Source organism: Symsagittifera roscoffensis, chromosome 10, assembly GCF_963678635.1.
Source record: "Symsagittifera roscoffensis chromosome 10, txSymRosc1.1, whole genome shotgun sequence".
NCBI lineage: Eukaryota > Metazoa > Xenacoelomorpha > Acoela > Convolutidae > Symsagittifera > Symsagittifera roscoffensis.
Window position 1 is genome coordinate 4,127,579 of NC_087071.1, and position 23,593 is coordinate 4,151,171.

Here is a 23,593-nt window from a genome sequence, read left to right on the forward strand (position 1 = left end):
AACCTTAAATTGGTAAGGTAATAGTCTGTCTACCCATCTAGTTAATCTAGATTGGTACGTTTTATTTGATTTATTTTCATCCAACGCCGAGACCAGCGCTTTGTGATCTATAGCGATTACGAATTCCCTACCTAATAAGTAGTGTTTAAATCGGTAAACCGACCATACAACTGCAAGCAGTTCGAGCTCATTTGTGGAATATTTTTTTTCTTGTGTGTTTAGGTACCTGGAAGCGAATGCGATTGGTATCCACTCCCCCTCAGCGTTTTGTTGTTCTAGCGATGCGCCCAGCCCACTGTGACTGGCATCACATTTCACCCTAGTGTCTAAACTGGGGTCATAATAATGAATTTTTGTTATATTCGCAACTGCTATTTTTATTGACTCGAATATTTCCGAATGTTCTTCTTTCCATTCGAATTTTTTTACTTGAAATTTTACACTTTTGAGTTTCTTTTTCTCATTTTCTTCGCGTAATAGTGGTCTCAATTTTTCTGTTAGCGTAGCCGCATTTGGGATGAACTTGGCCAGATGGTTTATACTACCTAGAAATGATCTAAGTTGTTTCAGTGATGTTGGCGGGCTAAGTTTTAGTATCGCTTCTGTTTTTGTAATCTTAGGAGAGATTCCATCCGACGATAACTTATGCCCCAACCAATTCACCTCCTGTTGAAAAAATTCACATTTCGACAGTTTTAATGCCAAATTCTCTTTATCTAGCTTTTTTAGGACATTCATAATCAATTCTTCATGTTCTTGTTCACTCCCTTTTGATACAATGAGTATATCGTCAAGAAAACAGAACGTGTTTTCCGCATGATTTAATGTTCTGTCCATAGCTTTTTGAAACTCTGCTGGCATGTCTGCCAAACCATAAAATCCTGTTAGGAATCTGTATGTACCAGTGGCTTGCCCACCTATGATGTTGAAATTGCATTGTTTCGCTGTCTCTGCAGTCAGCTTTAGTTGACTGTACGCGTACTTCAAATCTAGTACTGAGAAATACAGTTTCCCGTTTGTGTTCGCTGTGACAATTTGACTAACACCGTCTATCTATTCGTCCACATTTGGCATTTGATATTTGTTTTTAAACAATTGTCTATTGATGGGTTTGGCGTCTAGCGCCAACTTTATGGAATCATCTTTTTTCACTGTTATTACAATAGGTGCTATAAAACAATCACTAGTGCTTTTTTCTAATCGTTCTATATGCCCTTCTTTTAACAGTTTTTTCATTTCCTCGTACACTTTCTCTTGTATGTGTATCGGAATGCGTCTCCCCTTTTCTTGTAAAGGGCAGAGTGGGTATTTGAACTTTGTGCTAACCACATGGTTTTTGGAGCACCCTTGACGATCGAAAAGATTCTTAAATTTACTATAAAATTTGTTTTTCCAACCTTCTGACTGTTCGCACAGTAAGACATCAAACCTCGTCTTTTCTTTTGGTGCCAACTTCTGTGTTGTGTGTATTCCCACTTTGCTCTGTAAATCCAGCCCCAAGATACACCGTGTGCGTCTTTCTGTGATTAAGAACGATGCTCCCACCACTTCCCATCCCGCCGAACGGATGTTCTTGGTGATTGCACCCAGTATGTTAATCGGCTGCTTGTTGTAGTCTACAAATTTTGTAGACAGATTGAGATTCTCCCGTGGAATGAACTTGGTATTTTTCGAAGATTCTAGAATCGTCTTTGCAGTCGCCCAGTTCAAGAAAGATACTGGACTACCCGTATCAATGGTCATATTTACGATCTGATGATCGATTCTCACCAGAGCCTTTAGTGACCTTATTTGTTTCGATCGAGTATTTCTTCTGATGTCAACCTTTTGTACATCCTTTCTGTGCTTGTCGGTTTCCTTGTTTTTATTCGATTGCCGTTTTATATATTCATCAATTTCTTCCAGCGAAGATATTTCTGATTCGACCGACATAATTTCGAATTCCTCACACGATTCGAATGACTGAATCAGATTACACTCTTCATCTGATCTTGATGATTTTTCTGCAATCTCATTCACTTGTTGTGATTTACACATTTTAGCGAAGTGGTTCGGTTTAGAACAATTCTTACATGTTTTACCCATGGCCGGGCATTTCTTCAGATGTCCTTCTCCGAATATTTGACCACATCGGGTACACGTCTTTGAATCTGCAAAACTTCTCCCCTCCTTTCTGTCTGCAAATTTCTTTCTATACCCACTGTTTGCTTGTCTTCTTCCGCTAGCATTTTTGTTACCGATACTCATTATGGGTTCTTGTTTTATCTTCGCTGCCCCATTTACTTGAACTGTACTTGCAGTTGTTGCGTTAGTTTTCTGAAACGCCTGTGTTGTCTGTTTACTTTGTTCAAACTTTAACGCTCTTTTCAGTACTTCTTCCGGTGAAAATGTTTCAAATGTCAATGTGTCTTGTAATACCAAATTCTTCATTTTCGAGATGAATAGGTCCCGCACTAACTGATCCTCCAGTGTTCCTAGCTCAGCTTTTGCTGCTTGTACAGTTAGTGCTGCATGAAATGCCTCGAGTGTTTCCCCAGTTTCTTGTGATCGATTGAATAATTTGTAACGTTCATATGTAACACTCTGTGATTTATCAAATGACACTTTCGCCAATGCCACCATCTCTCGAAATTCTAACTTTGACACTTCCACATGGGGGTTCTTTTGAACGAATTTCTTCTTACCTTCTGTACCCAACGCCAGGAATAGTCTGGAAGCGACTCTTTACTGTACCTCGTTGTAGTATACGTTGTGACCAACCTTTGGACCTCTAGCTCTTCTTTCTTCATTTTCCAGGTTAATTTTATCTCTAGCTAGTTGATCTCTGGCTTCTCTATCAACAATCGCCTGTGCATTTTCGTTTTCCTTTGGAGTTTCGGATCTTGGTAATTGTTCCAACAGAACTTCTTTTGGTTCTTGTAACAAAAGTTCCGGGTCCACGCTCTCCTTTACGGTCACTGCCAAAAAAAATTGATCTAGCCATATCCTAAAATTCCAGGGAGGGTCAGAGTTCGCGGTTGTCCAAAATACTGGAATCCCCATGTCCGTTCTGTTGTCTTGTGACAGAAATCCTGCTGGCTGCGCCATGTGATAGCTGTTGAATTAACTCAAGTATTTGTAAAACAGAATAAGTAAAACGTTTTAATTTAGACTGCTAACTTGTCTTATTTTAGATCTGAGATCATGCCTGTCTTTTCATGTCTCTCTATCAACAGCAATGTCCTAACTGACTATTGCGTTTGGCCTGCAAAGAACGGCCTTGAATAATAACAATACATAACAGAATAATTAATAGCACTATTCTCAGAGGTTACTGTGGCAGCAGTACTACACGGTACCACAACCCCAAACCTCCACCAAACATCCCTACGCCCGAATCACTAACACCCTCACCCCAACGCCCTCCAAAATAGGTAACTTCGTAGTAGGAGTTAAACGTGGGGGGTTGTGATGTAGATTGTAGGATTTGCAAAAAACTGAATACAAGAATAACAAACTTACGTAACTTATTATAAAATGCGATTGAAACTAATAATTAAATCAAATTTAGCGAATACACAAAATAACTATATTAACTTTAAACTTATAATGAAGAAATAAAAATAGCAGATGGAAAAATTTTTTAAAAAATTGATTTTGATAGATTATGTCTCGTCCGACAATTTTTTTTTTTGAAATTGAGTTGAAACAATTGACTTTTTAGCTTCGAAAAATAATAATTATATACTCCCTTTCAAACCAATTCTAATTGATAATTTTTGAACTTTAGAGAGACTATGAAACTGCATTAGAATTGATTATTATCCGTGAAATTTCTGTGCGGGATCCGCCACATTCACCCATTTATTCCCCCATCTCCTCGCTTCTTCAATTGCCCCCCCCCCCTTCCCGGCGCATCCACAACTGTCCCCTCCCCACCGCACATTTAGACCACTTCCCCTACGTTTATCCCCACCCCCACCCCTACGTCTTCCCATTAAGGAATGGGAGAAAATTCAAGGGAGGAGGGGGTTTAACGCAGGGGTGGGAGAAAACAGGAGATCAGAGTGTAAATGGGGAAAGGTAAGTGAGAGGTAAAATTAATGAGAGGGGAATATAATAATATTTCGCCAAATACAAATGCAAGGTTCGCCAAAGGTAATTACAATGAATGCCCAAGAGAAAAAAATGTTTGTTTTTAATAGATCTCGCAAAAATTTTTTTAATATTTCTTTCAAATCGCAAAAACCCCATTTTTTGAGTCTTTTCCAGTTCTAATTCATTTTTTTTTTCATTTCTTTTTGAATTTTTTTACGACAACCTATTTCAACTAACTTTGGACTTTCTTGGCTGCAATAAAACATTTATTACATGCAATTTGCAGGTTAACTGTTCTGTATTTATTTTCTGCTTTAAAAAGAAGGTAGAAAATTGGAAAGAGGCTATTTTTGGAGCAAGTTTTTCAATTCGACTATCAAACATTCCTGTGCAAACCATAAAAAACATCAGAATTCCATCTACAACTTCTGTTAAAGACCAAAAAATGGAAATAATTGTCATTTACATTTATCATTGGTGTTGTTTTTCCTGAAAAGAGTGATAAAAAAGTGTTTAAAGTTTGCCTGAAATTATCAATGAAAATCACTTTCATTCATAACAAATTTTTCCTCCAAAGTAGACAGTTGGACTTTATTTTTTCCTGCTAGACTTTTAAGACTTGTTTACTTTTTCAACTCAATTTTCTCAAAGCGTAGTGTTTCTCAAAGCGTCAACATATCTGGTTGATAAACAAATCAACACCCTAAGATTTTATTCGCTGCCTCCCAGTAAAAATTTATTCTTCAAAGATATTCAGTAAAAAAAGTTTCTAAAAATCAATATTTAACTTGTTTGCCTTCAAAGCTATCTTACTTAACTTTCGAATAAACTCAGACAGGATTGCAATTCATTTTCTAACTACGATAGACAGATTATTCAGCGATTGATTATTGGTACACTGAAAAAAACCTACGAAAGCAGTGGTGTGCGAGTTGGGGGGATGGGGGGATGGGGGGGATAAGGGTAAGGGTTGGGTTTGAAACGGGAAGGTGGTTTTTGAAATTTTCTGTCAAACATTGTTTATTTACCACAAAAGGCTGTCGAAAAAAGTACTGTTTTTCTGTCACAAATTTGGTATAAATTGGCACCAAAGGCGCCTTTTGAAAACTTTTAGGGTTCATCAGCCGCAAAAAACTGTCGTTAAATTTGAACCAAAGGTGGGAACCACTGGAAAAATTAGGCAACCAGAATTGATTAGCCGGGTTCTCCCAATCCCCCGTCTCGTCCTGTACACTGCTGTACACAATTATTGACCCAAATAATTTTATGATTCAATTCCTAACTGACAAATTCTAAATAGATCTGAGTTTAGTTTACAAAAAACAATGAAATTTCTAATCGTTACACTTTCAGTTATGCTTATTGCAGCTATTTTACCGAAAGGGAATTATGCTCACTATGCAAGAGGCTTCTCATTGGACGGTAAACGATGGGACCCGTCCTCTGATTTCAATTTTGACCGTAAAACTAACGACCAATTTAAAATTGAGCTACACGAAATTTTAAATAGAATAACGCTAGTGCAATGCAATTATTGGTTCAATAAGAGTAATAGCTGAAATTCTGAAAGTCAAGAAAAGCTTCCAAAATCGATTAACTCACCATCAAATAATTTTTGAAAATTCTTGGTACAACCTGTGATCAAAACTATATTTTTGCTGAGGTTTCGACTTCGCAACTAGTCGTTATTGAAATTTATTTAATTTTTCAAAAATCTTTTATTTAAAAACCTTTTAGCCAAAAACAACGTTTTTTTCATAATGAACTTATATTTTGAGTTTTTTTGTATTTTTTTTGTGACTTATCAAAACAGTTTCAAAATTAATGAAAAATATTTTCGTAAAAAACATTGTAGTTGTTCAATATAAAACTCGAACACAAAATAGTGAGCTTAATTTTAAATTGGTCAAACTTAGTGGCTAAAAAGAGTAGTGAGTTCTCAACAGACGGCAAACGATGGGATCCGTCCTCCGATTTTAACTTCGACCGTAAAACTCTTGACCAATTTGAAATTGAGCTTCCAAAGATCTAAGTTGAAAAATGCTGGTAAAATTCAATTAACGGTTTCATAAAAGTATTAACTGAAATTCAAGGAAGGCCTCCATTTTGTTTAAAAACACTGAATATTTTCCATTAATTCACCATCAAAAAGTTTTTGAGAATCATTGGCACAGTGATTACAACTTATTTTTCTGCTGTGTTTTTGACTTTGCCACTAGTCGATTTTGAAAATTATTTTGAAAAAAAAAACTTTTTCATTTGAAAACTTTTCAGCCAAAACCAACGTTTTTTTTCATAATAATTTTTTTTTGGTAATTTTTGTTAATTATCAAAAAATATCGAAATTAATGAAAAACATTTTTGTAAAACATTGTAGATAATTGTAAATATAAAACACAAACACAAAAAGGCGAGCTTAATTTTGAATTGGTCAAAACTAGTGGCTAAAAAGAGCAGTGAGTTCTCAACGGACGGCAAACGATGGGATCCGTCTTCCGATTTCAATTTCGACCGTAAAAATCACGACCATTTTAGAATTGAGCTTAATAATAATCAAAATTTTTGAATGGAGGTACAATGCAGTTAATGATTCAATGATAATAAGAACTGAATTAAAAGGAATCTTTCCATTTTGTGAAATAAATCAAAAAATTTCCGTTAGTTCTCCATCAAATAATTTTAGTGTCCCTGGAATAATCAAGGAATAAAGTTTTTTTTTTGCTGTGTATTTGATTTTACAATTGGTCGTTGTTGAAACTTATTTTGAAAAACCAAATTTACAAATTTATTTGAAAACATTTAGTTTCAGTCGAAAACTCTGTTTTTTTATATAAACTTTCATAAATTTTTGTGAATTATACAAAACAGCTAGAATGATGTAATACCCAAAAAACTGTAGTTTATGTTCAGTCTAAAAATTGGACACGAAATAGTGAGCTCAATTTTAAATCGGTCAAACCTAGTCGCTTGAAAGAAAAGTGGATATGAACATAAAAAATGCAAGCAGAGTAGTGATTTTCCGATGGGACTAGCTTGTGTGGGAGGAGCATGCAAAGACATTTGAAAACAAAAAAAGACATTTTGGAAGAACACTTCTTGTTTTTTTTAAACATTTCAAAAGAGAGCTGGATTGATAATTCAATAGCGGTTCTAAATGTTGTCATCATAATGATCAATTGATAAACTATCACTATTTTGAGTTTTCTTTGAGCTTCAGGCAAGTCCACAAGATTTAAAAGTGCCGAAAAAATTGACGCACAGACCAGTTATTTATGTATCATTCAATTTGTTGTACTATGTTTAAATTGAATAATTGCAACTGCACAAATCTTACTTTCACTTATAATTTATGGCAGAAAAAAATATAACTGATAGGCCAATAACGTTCAAAGCTATCAAAGCCAAAATCTTCAATAAGACTTTAAACTGTTAAACCTTGCCGTAAACGCGGATATGAATGAAACCAAACTGTGGAGTGAAACCAGTCATTTTTGAGGATCAAATCTGTTTCTATTATCGACAAGGGCCTTAAAAAAATTTTTCTGAACTTTACTTTTTCTACAAAAGAAGACTGCTCGCATCAGGGCAAAACCCCGAATGATTCGATTGCCCTTTCACGTCTATGGAAAAAAAGTTCAGTCTGATAAAACTAATCGCAATTTCAAAAATTACATTTTCATGATTTTTTTTAAAAATTGTCCACCAACACGCCATGTAATGCACAAAGGGTTTTACTTCCACATAGCGAAGTATTAAACAGATCAAGTAGCATGCCTCAGTACACTTTGGAAGGATTTCTAAGACGGATTAAATCTCCGATTTTGCCTTATAAGCACGAAATATATCATGCGTTAATTATCCCAAATGGACTATAATGGTAATCTTTAAACCACCATAACCACAAAAATTGAGCACAAAAAATCTTTCTTAATTTGAGCACAAGGCAAAAATAACTTATGGATAATATTAAAAAAAACTCTAACAAAAATGGTTTGCTCAAAAGACGATATTGGTCTGGAGAAAAAAACCACGAGCCTAAATATTTAATCACTTTCTTCAAAAGTTCAAACAACAAGCACAATTTTTGTTTTGCAGGATATAAAGGCTAATAAATCTATTCAAACGGCAAATAATTTTTTCTAATGTCGGTATGTTGAGATTTAAAGCCTTGTTTCTGTTTGTTCATTGCTTTAAACATGAGCACCACGACTATAAGGTGCTGGAGCTTGACCATTCTATTCATACCAATCATCTTACCATCACTATAACAAACTTTCCCTTTTATTTGAATCTTTTTTGATATATATTCTTCGGTTATTCTTGATGGTTTATATTAGTAAAATTGCTTTGATAAGTTTGCTTGAAAAAATCTGTTATGTGGCTCACCCTAAGAGGTAGAAACGCTTTTTTAACTTGGGAATTTTTTTAACGTTTTGTTCAGCTGGTAATGATATGTGAAATTACTTAACATTAGTGCCCTGGAAAGATTTTGCGAAATAAAAACCGTTTTTGAACTTTTCAGATATATTAAGTGTGAAACGTTCTCTGTAGTAAATATGCAAAAAGATTAAGCGACAAAATTGGCTTCAACGAAGAAAACGAATTTTTCTAAATAGAAGTTAAAATTGCCTAGGGCATATATTCACCTTTAACTTTTATAAGTGCAACTCATTTGGTAGTTCATCTTTATTCTTGCTTCTCGCTTTCAGTTTTTTTCCAGCAAAAATGATTGTAAAGTGTTTGATAAAAACCTATCATACTTGATAAACTAACCTTTAGAATTAGGATATTTCTTCTGAACCTGATTATTTCATAGCCAGACCATTCTGAGAATAATCAGAAAAAGATGGTTTTTCTGAGTTTAAATTTTTTAAGTTTTTTTTTGTAAGAATTATTAAGACCTACGAGATAACAGTAAGATTAAAATCAGTATTGGGCTAATTAGTTGCACGAACATTTCTCCGGCCAAAAAAAAGATAGCGTGTCAAACACACGGCGTAATCCATCTGAAAAAAAACTGTTCAATTCATGAGAATCAATGTGATCCATGAAAAAGCAGCCCCGCCCCAACTCATAAGAATATATTTTTTTGTTTTTAAAGCAAATTGTAGTATGTTTTTCTAAGAACTTTTTTTGTAAGTGAGCTCAGGGTTTATTTAGTTTTTCCTGTTTGATCATTTTTTGTTTGGTAATTGACTTTTTTATTCTTTGGTCGCGAAATGGGGAAGCAAATTTGTTCTATTTTTTTTGAACTCGACTGATGATTGCTGACTAAACTTCTTTCCTGGAAATTTCAATCAATTGGCTAATTGCGAGCTTTATGAGCTTAAAACTGACAGGCTTAGGTCCGATTGCACAATTTGGCGCCGGTGCAAATGGTATTTTTATTTGTGTAGAGCAGTTATTTCTTACAGATTTTGGGCTCAATTTACTTGGATAAATTTTTTTTTTCCACCAGTACTAAAAAATCGAACATGCTGAGTACACTACAAAAAGCACGTTCGGTCTAAGGTTTCTTCAAAAAAAAAATTATTACCAGTTGGCATTGTTCTTATAACAATTTTATTATTTGCGCTTCCCGTTTTACGGTTCCATTAGCCCATTTTCGGGGTGCAAAATAATAAGAGAAGAAAGAAAACAGTACCCATGGTGGAAATTTAGAGGAACATCTTCATAACAAGTTCCTTTTTATGACAGTAAAATGCTAATCTTCACATTTATTCAAAAAAACAAGAATAAAAAATAGCTACTCAACGCTAGCAAAAATCAAACAATATTTTGGTTCATTTTTGATTATTGCTGATTGAATTCTCGAAAAAAGAAATTTTTCAAATAAATTGGTTATTTTGTAAAATATGAAATTTAGTTACTTTTGAAATTTAAAGTTATTCATTATGTTTAATTAAGTAAATCTTCCTCCGTATGTATGAATAAAATTAGTCATTCGTTAAATAATTTTCATTTTTTTTGTACCGCGAAAAAAGGAAAAGCCAGCCAGACTTTGGATGTCTATTTTTTTTGTGCAATCTGCGCTTTTACAATCATGAAAATTATGGTCTAAACTATCTCAATCTGGTTATGTATTTTAGTGTTGCGACTTCTGTAAGAAAATCAAATAAACGAATATCAATCTTAGCGTCAAAAAAGTAGAAAAGCTCAGAATTCTATTTTATTCCAAAATTGGACGAAAATACTCGAAGTAAGCGGCTAGTTTAATACAAAAAAAAAATCAAAAAATTATCGAAACAATTGAAGTTTTGGCTTATTCGACTGAAAAACCCCTCGGCGTAAAGCTCCCCTGGTTGGAAAAAAATTCTTGGAATCGATTTTTGGCTCCTTTGAAGGGTGGTAAAATAAACTTAAAGTTTACGGAGCGGATAATTGCCAGTCATATTTTGGGTACAAAATCTGATAAATTGGGAGTTTTTATTTCCTCGTAGATCTGACAAGTTTATCTAGCGTATACTTTTTCCTGAATTGAGTTTCTAATAAGACTGACAGGTTTTTCACATAACCAACAAATATTCACTAAATTACCTGAAAAAGCAAAATTATCCCGTTTTAAAAAAGCGCACACCAAAAAATTAAGATTTTTTCAGAATATTTCTGAATTTTTATCACACAGAATTACCGTTTGATTTCATACTTGGCCGCAACGTTATCTTCTGAAACATTTTCATCTATTGTTCAAAATCAAAAATTACTTTAATTGGTTACTTGAACATGAATTTGACTGTCGCCGTAAGTCTTTCAGTTATGCTAAGTGCAGTTATGCTGTTTGAACCGAATGAAGCCCATTATGCGAGGGGATTTCCGGTACACAGACGAGACTGGGACAGAGGAAGTCATTTCGACTTCAACAAGAAATCAGGGATCAGTTCAATTTTTTCCAAAAAAAAAGAAGAATTTTCGATCTCTTTAAATTTTTTAAGTCCCCCACCCAAAAAAAAACAACGACTTTAAAAAGTGTATAAACATTTTATTGGTGGATTAGTCTTAAAGAATGTGTAACAAAAAATTAGAGATCAGTTCAAATTTCACACCCCAGAGAAATTAAATTTCTACACCCTCACACATGTGAAAGCGACCTTGAAAGCAAAAAACTCTGTAATGAAAGCATTTTGCAAAACTAATCTGAACCGCAGTTCCAATTATAGGATTAGAGGCGACGAAATTTGCACAACAAAACAAAACAAAAATGATTTTTTGAACTGATCCAAAAAGTAGCGGAGGATGAAAAAAGAGCATCTGCGGAATGGGAGACATGTGAGAGTAATGCAGACTGTCCGATGGGATTAGCGTGTGTGGGGAAAGAATGCATGGACATTTGAGGGAAAAAACAGAATAATCGAGTTAGAAATGACATTTGATTGACAAGCACTCGATTGACAAGAGGGAAAGAGAGATAGAAATCGACGTTTGATTGATAATAACTGTTCAAACAAAATTAATACCAATAATACCGTGCTGAATTTAATTTTGCGAAATTTTTTTTCTCTATGCAAACAAAGTGACTTTTTATTGAAGTTTTACTGAATGAACAGTAATCGCAGGGGCGGATCTAGAATTTTCTCGAGGGGGGAGGCGGATTTCAAAAATTTTTGAAAACTTTGTCGACCTTTTTCTTTTTTTAGGTCGACTAAATTGATGTTTATTCGAGCTCTCTCAAAGCACTAAAAAGTCCCTGTTTTCGTATAATTGTCTGCGCCGCAGGCAAATTTTTGAAAACAAATTGGCCAAAAAGGCGTTTTTAAGCACTGTTTGGAAAATGTTGACTGAAAATTGTATTTTTTCAGCGCCCCCCCCCCCCCCCTCAAAATTGGCGCCAAAAGCGCTTTTAGAAAAAATTTGGGGTACGTCAGCTGAAAATGGATATCTTAAAATAATTCAAAGTCCACCCTTTGGGTCTTCAGGGACTCGAACCCCTGAGGGAAGGGGAAGCGTCCGCCTCCCCCCTCCCTAAATTTGCCCCTGGGTAATTGGACTGAAAATTACATTTGATTGACAAGCAAGCAATTCAAGCCAGACGATGATTACTTTGAGTTGACTTTTTTTTCTTTTTTGTTTGTTCCCAAATGGATTTCAGTATTTGAAAAGTTGTTGTGTTCAAAACAAGAAATCATGTTAAGTTCCACCTGTAGAAAAAGAATCCTTTTTATCACAACTTCTTGGACAAGCGGAAAAAATTGACACATATCATTTAGGGGGATGGTTCACTTGATTAGTTTTTTTTCAGCCAGTTATAGAATGGCATTTAAGATAATACATTTTTTGAAACCGTTATAAGATCTCTTAACACAATCAAAACTACTAGCAGTTAACTATAATGGCGGGAGATATTACTATATCAATAGTGGTTTCCATTAAACAACACGGTAGCTGCAAAGACGACTACAGTTTTTCATGGGACTTTACAAAACTATACACAACACCCCGGGTTGACCAAAACTTCTTATCATACAAATTCCATGTATGAAAAACTTCTTGTCATACAATTTCATACAATTCCATACGTACAGAAAATTGTAAGATAACTCTATGAAAAACATTATTCCATATACAAAAATTGTATGATAGTTGTTTTTCCTTAAACCAAAAAGTTGATTTTTTTGTCTCTAAATTTAATTTTTGAAAAATTTTGCTTGTGCTTGTATCCAAAAATTAGTGTATCGAAGACTACGATATGCACAAGAAAAAAATTGAAATTGGAAAAATGTTTGTGTCGCCATCAAAAAAATGCTAGTCATACAATTTCCATATATGGTAATTGTATGATAATCATTTTTTTCAAAAAACGAAAACCTCTGATATTTATCACCAGATTGTTTTATTAGAATCAAACAGCCGCAGAAACTAGTTGATATCTTTTTTCACCCATTTTTCGAAATTGTATGAAAATTATAGGACAAGCATTTTCCCACACACTTGATGTATGGAGCTGTATGATAAGCATTTTCGGAGTTAGAAAATATGTAATTTACTTCAAAAACAAACGAACGAACGAAACGAACAAAGCGTAAAAAATATCAAGCAAGAAAAAGGTTCTGTTGACTTTTTTGGCTAAGTGTAATGGAACAACAGATAATACATTTTCTAAAAATTGTTCCAAAAAGTTTTATAAGTGATTTCGATATGTCCATAATGAGATTTCAAAAAATCATAAAAGCGCGAAGTATCGATTTCCTGATGGTTAACACAACATTTTACTCACAGTTTAGTTTTTCTAAGGAACACTTAATGAAATTGCTAATATCAGCCAAAAGGCGATAATTCTTATTCAATAGATGAATTTTTTACGTGTATTAAAACTTAGCTTCTCAAAAATTGAAAACAGTTATGAAAATTATTCGTATTTGTTATTTCACTGTGTCAATTGTTAAAAAAGAACTTTCTTTGTTCGCTCAACAAGAATTTTTTACTTTTGCTTTTAGCCTGAAAAAAAACAAAGAAAACTTCTCCGAGCATCACAGTTACCAAAACGTTATTGTTACATAGAATATCATGGCCATTTCATTTAATTTAAATTGGAGTCAAATGAAATGATTCTGATTTAGTTTGAAAGTTCCAGTTTTAAGAGGTAAAAGGAAATATACATTTATGAAAAAATGGCAAAGATTTTTGGGGGTGATTTGAAGGTTAGAAGTCGAACTCTTATTATGGTAGCTTGATGATCAAATAAATCTTTAAAAAATCAAGTTTTGTCATAATGTATTTATTTAATAAATTAGATTGATGAGTCCGAGGCCTCAAAATGTTAAATACTCAAAATCAAATTGTAGCAACCCGGGGTTGACCAAAAATGCTAGTCATACAATTTCCATACAATTCCATACGTACAGAAAATTGCATGGAAGGTCTATGATTAGTAATTTTTCATATATGGAAATTGTATGACTGGCATTTTTCGATAAACCAAAAATATTGATTTCTCAAATTGTTTTGGTTGTGTTCGTAACCGAACACAAATTACATAAACCTTGGTTACTCAAATGCAGTAACCAAAGTTTTGGCCATCTCGCATTAAAAATGCTTTGGAAACAGCCTGCAATGTCTTAATTCTGTCTCACGCAAAAAATATATAGTATCAAATAATATAAAGTATCTGTCTCACGCAAACTTTGGCAAAAGTTTTTGAAGAATTATTTCTAGAATTTGAATTTTCAAATTACCAGACATTGATCAAGGCAAACAGAAACATGCCATACAAAGATTGAGCACTATTGAAAAATGTTATCAAGAGAAAAGGAAAAAAATCCAATATTAGTATATCCAGGACTACGTTAAACACACAAAAAATTAAATTTTGCATGCAAAATTTTTTTTTCAAAAAATGTTTGTTTGAGTACAAAAAACATTTTGCGGTTGGAAAAAACAAAAAAAATTGCTGGGGACAATTTCAAAAATAGTTTGAAAAATTTTTGTTGTCGCCATCAAAAAAATGCTATTCATACAATTTCCAAATATGGAATTTGTATGATTAGCATTTTTTTTGGCTAAAAGTTTTTCTTTTTCATTTAGTACGATACACCAAAATTTATGCCAAAACAAGAGCAAATTTTTTTGAAAATTCGATGACACCATTTTAGCAAAATGTATGAAATTTGTATGACTAGTAGTTTTTCATAGACTTAGTCGTACATAATTTCGAATCATGGTCAAAAGCAAGATCGAAACATAGTTAAACACTAATGCAATTCATGTTCCAACAGACAGTCAAACACAAAAATGGTCGAAACATAGTCGAGCTCAAAGTCGAACATAAAGTCTGATATTAACATAGTAGAACAAAAAGTCGATTAAAATGCGCGGTCGAACGAAGTCAAACACAAAGTGTGGCCAAAACCTGGTCAAACACAGTTTTAAAAAAAAGTCGATCTGATGGAATGGGCCACTGATGATCTTAGACAAAAGTGCGACAAGGGTTGTTCTGCCCAAAAAATTAATTAATGAAAAAGTTTTAATGGACTAAAAAAGCAATTTCAAATTTTTGTCACATCCATTTTGTAAAATATGATTACTATGCCAAAATAAAATTATTCGCCTTTTTATACTAGCTGCTGGTGAAACACATCAACTTTTGAAGTGCATAAATTATACAGATCGAGTCAGTCGAAAGGTAACACGCTTGGATCGAATATATGGAAACGGGGAGGGTTCTCATGCTTGAAGGACCGAATGCTTGAAAAGTTTCAACCAATCAAAATTGCTAAGCGTTCCTATAGGCTAAATGCCTTTCTCACAAAATCGAAGTCAAAATTGACAGAAAATGTTTTAAAGCAGTGAAAAATAATCAAAAATATTACAAATTGCGGGCTACAACCGCAATACTATTCGATAAACATCAAGATTCATGAGTTGAAGCTCATAAGAATTTTTCAGTCTTAAAAACACATCTGCTTATTGTCTAATAGGTCAATATTAACACTAATTGCCTGGATTTATTTTCTTACTTTGAGATTTTGAATACTCATTTCTGATTGGCTGAAAGTAAGCTAAAATAAATTTCAAGCATTCGGTCCTTCAAGCATGAGGGACGCCACCTATTGAAACAATGTTATTATGAGTATCAAAAACTGAAAACACGAACACGTACCATTCCATTGCATTTTCCGTCTTTGATTTGGATGTAGCAATTCGGTCTGGTCACACTCTGGAACATCCGCACTCCCCCCTCCCCCACCTTCCGTATTCGGAAGTATGACGTCATGTCACGTGATCCGCTTCCGTTAAGTTGTCCTAAATCGTCGATGCAGAGTGTTTTCTCGGGTGGACTGCATTGGATAATGAGGATGCCCTGGTCTCGGAATACGCCCTGGATAAAACAAAACTCGGAATAATTTTACATTACGAACGTTTTGATGTTTTAATCATGATAAATTGTTTCGTAACGATATAATATTACAGAGTAATTTGTATAAATTTACAAAAACAAATATGAATCCTCTGGGAGAACACCACTAGCATCATAAGTGAAGTCGACAAGTTTTCAAAACAATGATGGTGAAAAGCATTTTAAAGAACTCTGTTTTGCTATTTCAAATTTTGTGTAAATTTTGTGCAAACAAATTGTCAATGCAATGACTTAAATTGACCAGATAACTCCAAACTCCATACACCAATATTAAACATTTCATATTTTTGAAAATATTTCAGCATTTTTTTAACAATCACAATTTTCTAAGTCGCCGAATATTGCGACAACTCTCTAAACAACCTTGCAGACAGCGTTGAACAAATAAGAACTCTTTTCCACGCCTCCTCCACCCGTCACGTGTTTCCCTCTATTCTGACCCCTCCCCTGCTTTGCCCCTCCCTTAACATCCTCCCCCACTTGAGATCCGTCAGGGTTGAATGACAAATATCGTCCAGGATATTTGACTGATTCTAACACAATAGATCTGTCATTCTGTTGTAGAACTCGGAATTCACATTGCGATCCACTTCTGAGCTGAAATTAGATAAGATTTTGTAATAAAGTAAATTTACCAATATTTCAGCAAAATTGATTTGTATTTCGATATAAATTTCAGTATTAAAAAGTAATATTTATTACCAATATTAAGTTATCTAAAGTAAGGTAATTTTCATTCATTTGACAATAAGACACTATTGGATTTTTAACTGATGCTGATAAGGTAAATACAGAGGTTTTCAAATTCAAAATATGGTTAAATTAAATGGAGAAATTAGCGATTCATTTGTAACTAACTTTTACAAAATCATTAAACTTCAAAAAAAACTAAGATCTCAACTTGACAAAAATGCCATCAAACTCAACAGAGCCTGACAGCTTAAAATGCGGAGGATCCAGCCAATATTCTCCCCCTAACTAGAGCGATTTAAGGTATATATCCCCCCCCCCCCCCAAATGTTTGATTTTGATTAAAATTGGTTAGCGCTGCGGAGTAAAATGCTCGTTTCTGGATGTTCACAGAAAACTTCCAGATTAGTGTCATATTAAATAATCATCTCCTTTAAATTACCTGATGGAGGAGGATGATAATTTAGCCCAAAATGAAACTGAAACAAAAACTAAAAACAAACCCGCCTATCCAACTACTCACGTCTCCGAAGGCTATTTTGTTGTCCTGTTTGTTTATTTCACTGCTGTTGTTGTTGTCTGCTGTCTGTTTGTGGTCGAAAGCGAGGTTGAAGTTGAAATGTGTATCACCTCGGAACATTCGAACATTGTCTTTCAGTTTGAGTTTAACCACCAGAACACCTGAAACAAAAAATGGCTATGATAATTAACCAAACAAAACCTTCCATATTTATAAATCGTTATAAATCTTGGAAGATTAAGGGTATGCCTGAAAAATTTGACCCCGTAAAATCATTTTTTCAAACCGCCTGGTTGATTATCAAAATTTTTTTTAATGTAAGGCGGGTAAAGTCCTGTTATAGTTTCAACAGTACCAATTTTCAACAGTGCCAAAGATTATCAATTTGATGTACACCCGGATTGACAACAAATAGTAATCATACATTTTTCATATATGAAAAAAAAATGCTTATCATACTCTTTCATACAATTTCATAGTGTGAAAGTGTATGTATGAAAATAGCAATATAAGCATTTTTCCACTATTGAAATTGTATGACAAGCATTTTTTCCATTCTATGAAATTTTATGAGAAGCATTTTTTCCATAAATGAAAATACAAAAATATTTTGTTTTGAATTTTCGTGTTTCAACCGAAACACTAACCAAGGATTTTTGACCTGAGAAATAACAGAGTGTAACTGGCAGTTACCACGCAGATAAACTGAATTTGGTGGTTTTAGCCATAAAAGTTAAATGTAACATTTTCACATGGAAATATATACCAAAAAATAAATTTTTGAATATGGCTAGATAATTTTTCGTTTGAAAATTTTGATGGTTGCGAAAAAAAGGCCTGTTTTTTAGTATAAATTTATTCTTATTTTAGCAAATGAAACAAAATATAATAATCGTGTTTACAAAAAAACACTTTCTTGTGATTTTTAGATTTTTTGGGTGAAAAACTCATCCTGGACTACGTTATAAACACAAAAATGTCAAACTTTGCATGCAAATTTTTTTTTGCAATTTTTTTTAACACAACAGCAAGTTTGCAGCCAAAAAAGGGAATGAAAATTTTTTACCTCAAATTTTTATTTTGTTCATGAAACAAATGCATATCATACAATTTTCATGCATGAAAATTTTATATTAAGTTTTTTTCTGACAGAAATTAAAATTATGTTTTTGATTGTCAAAATGCTCTCTATTATAGATATACTTATTTAAATCTATTTAAAGTTAACCAGACAAGTTTTTTGGTGATTTTTGAAAACTTTATTTTTTCTATGACAAAATGACTTCTTTATAATTTTCATACATGGAAATTGTATGATAAGCTTTTTTTTATAAAAAAATTTTAAATCATTATTTTAATGACCAGAAAGCTTCAAAATAAACAATTAGACCAAAAATGTTCATTAAAAACTTTTAAAATACTTTTTAAATTTTGTATGAATTTTTTATGATAAACATTTTTTACCATGGACTTCATATATGAAACTGTATGATAAGCATTTTCTTCTATGGACGTCAACCCGGGCAGTCTCCTTTACTTTTACAATATGTTAAAAAACCTCTATTACTATGTTATTATTTTTTCATTAATTTACTGGAAAAACAAACTACTGCCGAGAGTTGGTCATTTTTGGCATTTTTGAATAATTGGTACTGTTGAAACTACTACAGGACTTTACACGCCTGACGGAGCTCTAATGTAAAAAAAATCTAACTGTTACTCATTTTTGTAGATTATGTGGGGTGTCTTTTTACTTATTCCGTCCAAAAATCAATGTTTAAACTGAAACTATTTTGCTTCAATTGAATTGACTAGAATAAACCGATCAATTTTTCACACTATTTCAAAAAGATTTGCTAAAAATTTTGAGACGGTTTATAGAAAATCCAAATTACCTAAAAGTTTTAATTATTCTGAAAAACGTTCAAGTTTGATGAAATAAACTACAGAGTTTTAACCAGACTAAGAAAAAACACAGAAAATGGCTATAGACAAAAATTCCAAATATCTGCTCAAAATTCGTCCTCGTTAGAAATTGGCTAATAACTAAAACGATGTAGTAGCAGTTTTGTGTGAATTATTTAGCATATCTTCATTCATTTCGGCATGTTTTTGAGTTGGTAGTTAAGCATTTTTAAGCCTGCAAAATTTCAGAAAAAGTCAATTGAGAAAAGGTATTATTTTACTTCGAGCTCAGGGCAACAAAAAAGTGTAAAAATTCCATAGAAACGCTTATTTTATTAAAAAAGGGTTTGTACTAGATATAAAACCATTCCAAGAGCCAATATTTTGTCCATTTCTGTAAAAAAACATTATATCACGTTGTTAGTTCTTTTTCGAAAAAAAAATTTTGAGTATACGATAAACTTAGGTATGTACTTAAATAATCATAAAATGGTTTAATACATCTGATTTATAAAATTTCCAGAAAATGAAATACATGCAAAAGTTAGTTAGTAAAGTCAGTAAACGTTGCTATAAAGCCAAGAGAGCCATTTTGAGAGAAAGACTGCTCGTATATAGGCAAAACTTTTTCATTGGGTCCGAAAACTCTTATTTTACACGGTCGAATGAAGGCTTCAACAAAACTAAATTGAATCATAATTCAAATAGGGTCAATAATCTTGAGTTAAACAGTGTCGAACCATGTTTCGAATAATTCCAGCCTTTGGTTCACATATGCTCAGAAATTGTTAATAGCAAAAAAAAAATTTTGCTTAAAATACGTAAAATACGTAAAAAGACCTTATGAAGGTTTTTAAAATTGTTAATGTTTGGGATAGTTATCGTGTGGCGGAATAAAATGTTTCAAATTGAAATTGGCCTAAATTCTAAATGTGCCGTCAGAACTTTCAGAGATTCGCCTCGATGTAGTAGCATTTTTGTTTGAATTATTTAGCATATCTCCATTCATTTCGGCATGTTTTTTGAGTTGGTAGTTAAGCATTTTTAAGCCTCCAAAATTTCATAAAAAGTCATTTGAGAAGAGGTATTATTATACTTCGAGCTCAGGGCAACAAAATCTTTCAAAAAGTGTAAAAATTTCATAGAAACGCTTATTTTATTAAAACAAGGGTTTGTACTAGATATAAAACCATTCCAAGAGCCAAAATTTTGTCCATTTCTGTAAAAAGACATTATATCACGTTGTTAGTTCTTTTTGGAAAAAATGTTTTGAGTATACAATAAACACAAACTTAGGTATGTACTTTAATAATCAAAAAACGGTTTAATACATCTGATTTATAAAATTTCCAGAAAATGAAATACATGCAAAAGTTAGTTAGTAAAGTCAGTAAACGTTGCTATAAAGCCAAGAGAGCCATTATGAGAGAAAGATTGCTCGTATTTAGGCAAAACTTTTTCATTGGGTGCGAAACTCTTATTTTACACGGTCGAATGAAGGTTTCAACAAAACTAAATTGAATCCTATTTCAAATAGGATCAATAATCTTGAGTTAAACAGTGTCGAATCATGTTTCGAATAATTCCAGCCTTTGGTTCACATATGTTCAGAAATTGTTAATAGCAAAAAGTTTTTTTTTCCTTTTAAATTTGGTACGAAACATCTATTTAATCAAATAGCTCTGTCAGAATTAGTTTAAAGTGCCAACCTGCTGATGGTCATTTTAGTAGAGAACTGAGAATTAAAAATTTGATCATGGAAATATGTTACGTTACAATATCTTTGCATTCCAGGGGCACTTGGGCTTTTATAGCACTGCACTCATTAGAAACGTTGTACTAAAAAAAATTGGATTTTTTTTATTGTTACTCGAACACAGTCGAGCAAAGATGAACTTTGAAGGCAAAATAGGTAAAATCTTAAATCGCGCCTGGGAAAGTAAGAAATTGAAAAGTGTAAAGCTGAAAAAAGCAAGAGTGTCAAAAAAGTCAAAAAAAATACAAAGTCTGTTATAAATTGACCGAAAATTTTGAAAACAGAAATCGGTCGATCTTTCGAGTGAATCATGGGTACTTAGTGTTTTTGTTATTATTTACAAATTAGTCTGTTTCAATCAAAGTTGGAAAAATTTTTGAGCGCTTGAAGAACATTGCATTTTGAGAGAGTATCAATTCAGCCACTCAATTTTCATTCCAGGCATTGACCTTTGCAAGAAGTTTGAACACTAAGTTATGTTCTAGGTGTAACTCAAAGAGTAATTTCAGATAGGGTACACCGTCTGCTCGTCACGCTATCTTATTTTCGGCCGGATAGATTCGTGCAACTTCTTAGTCTAATACCGATCCTAATCTTACTCTTATATCTACTAGTCTCAGGGTTTTAACTAGTCTCTGTTAGGCTCAATAGATCTAGAGTATACTGGCTTATTGCGATTGCTAAAAGGTCTCTTGGAGAGGTAACTAATTTCTAAGTTAAATTCAAATCTCTCTGGTGCTGAAATTACAAGTAATTTCAGCACTTACAAATAAGTGGGTTGTTAGTTAGATGGATCATGATTGGTTAATATAAAATATTTTATAGAGATAAAATATCCAATTTATAACCAATAATAAATATAGTTTATATCTGGTTCCAACACATTCAGTCAGAAATTCCATTAAAAATATAAATTCAAATTCTTTGTATTTGTCTCGAGAAAAAATCCTACTAACCTTGTAATAATCTGACAATTTCCACAATTTGTAAAAAAAAAATCAAAAGAAATTTATATTTTAATTGCCAAACCGAACAAATTTCAGATACGCAAGTCTTAGTCAGTAGATTAAATAAGATCTAGATTACTCACTGGGTGGTTCCTTTGCCCCTCCCCTGCAGTCTACTGTCCCGTCGCCCTTGAGTCGGAGAGAGAGGAGGGAAGAATGACTCACCAGTCTTAATTCACTCCCTTTGTCCCATTTCCATTGCTCAAACTCCCACTGAAATAAAAAAAAAATTATTTAAAATTTTTTTTTTCTGAATTTGTTCATAGTTTTCATAATTTTTCCTTGTTTATGATTGCATGGTTTGTTTCTGAAGAAAAAGTTAGATTAAAAGAGAAAACAGTCGGTAACAAGTTGCTCAAAAAGTTCCGACTAAAAAAAATGAAAAAAAAGTTAAAAAGAACAGCTTTTTTTTTTAATTTCTGTCGTTTTTATTCGTGGTGTGATAAGAGAATCTGAACGAAACCCCAGAACCAAGGCTCATTCCATGTTAATAGTAAATCAGGTATATTTTGACAAATGATTTTAGAAAATAATTAAAAAATCCAGGAATTTTTGCAGAAAATTTTTTTGGTTTTTTTTATAAGAAATAGATTATTAGCAGACCTACTCGCTCGCTTCAGCCGCTCGAAACTAAAATAAAACTCAAAAATTTCAAATCGGGTTTTCTCAACACTGGGAGTTTTTTTGAAATTTTCAAAATCCGTTTGGATTATGTGTGGTAACTGATTTTGTGTAGAAAACAAAAATAAACTTTAGCAGACTCGAAGACAAAGATCCTTCACGCTTTCAATGGTTCGAAAAAAAAACAGTTACGGTTAACCAGTTAATCAAAATTCCAACAAAATCTGATGTCATAGGCCTTAATTATAGGCCTGGGGCTTACTTAATTTCATATTTTTTTGTTCATAGAGAAGTTAAACTTTTTAGCGTGAAGCGAGAATTGATTTCAAAATTGTTTTTACAAGCAATCCAACGAGAAAAATGAGCATCAATTTTGAAAATTAAGAATACATTTCGAAAAAAGGGTGCAAAAACAAATTTTGGGACAAATACTTTTCGATATAGTTTGGTTTATAATAGCTTTTACTAACTTACCGTGAACCATTCATGTTCGAACTTCATAGTCGGAGGTTCCGGACTCTTGGGGTAACTCGGAACTTGATTGGCCCTCACTTTCGGTCTCGCGACTGGCTGATGAACAGGGGCGGGTGGGGGAAGAGGGTCTTCAATTTGGGTCATGAATACTCCTTTTGGTTTTGGGCTGTGGCTGAAGGCGGGTTGTTTGGGGGAGGGTGCACAAATAGCTCTGAGGGGCTGGAAAAAATATATATTCAGAAAATTGTCCGCTTCTATCTGCTAAGCCAAACAAGACTTCTCGGATTTTAAGGAAAATCCTTGAATGTTGTGACTGCCTGTCATGGTCTATGGAATAATGTTCGCTTTTTCAAAAAAAAAGAAAAAATCATAAAATATAAATGAATTTTTGTTCCCAAAAACCGTCTCCCCATACTTAGTGTAAAGCTATGTAAAAGTATATTTAGCATGCAACAAAGTTTAATGTAGACAAAATAGCATGCCCCAGTTCAATTTGAAAGGTTTCTGAGTCGGATCAAATCTCCGATTGCGCGTTAGTATCACGAAATTTATCGAGCTTCAATTATCCCAAAATGAGCATAATGAGAAATGAGTAAATTTTAAGTCCACATAATTTTTGAAAAAATATCACAGATTGGTTGTTTTTTATTGCATTTGAGTTTGAGCTTAAGACAACAATAGCTTTCAGATGG

General features: G+C 33.1%; 1 protein-coding gene and 1 long non-coding RNA gene across 2 annotated transcripts in view; one reads left to right on the forward strand and one right to left on the reverse strand.

The window, feature by feature from the left end:
- Window positions 1-23,108, reverse strand: part of LOC134855548 (lipoxygenase homology domain-containing protein 1-like) — a gene marked incomplete at its 5' end in the record, with an annotated part of 191,574 nt that extends 168,466 nt beyond the window's left edge. The window contains 5 exon segments of the mRNA XM_063872089.1: window positions 15,671-15,889; window positions 16,292-16,525; window positions 17,142-17,299; window positions 21,890-22,019; window positions 22,902-23,108. Of these exon segments, the coding sequence (XP_063728159.1) occupies window positions 15,671-15,889; window positions 16,292-16,525; window positions 17,142-17,299; window positions 21,890-22,019; window positions 22,902-23,045 (885 nt within the window).
- On the forward strand, window positions 5,302-7,233 carry LOC134855575 (uncharacterized). The gene is made up of 4 exons (XR_010164508.1): window positions 5,302-5,538; window positions 5,994-6,065; window positions 6,519-6,590; window positions 7,041-7,233. It is a non-coding gene; the product is annotated as an uncharacterized LOC134855575 (long non-coding RNA).
- Window positions 23,109-23,593: the final 485 nt, after the last annotated feature.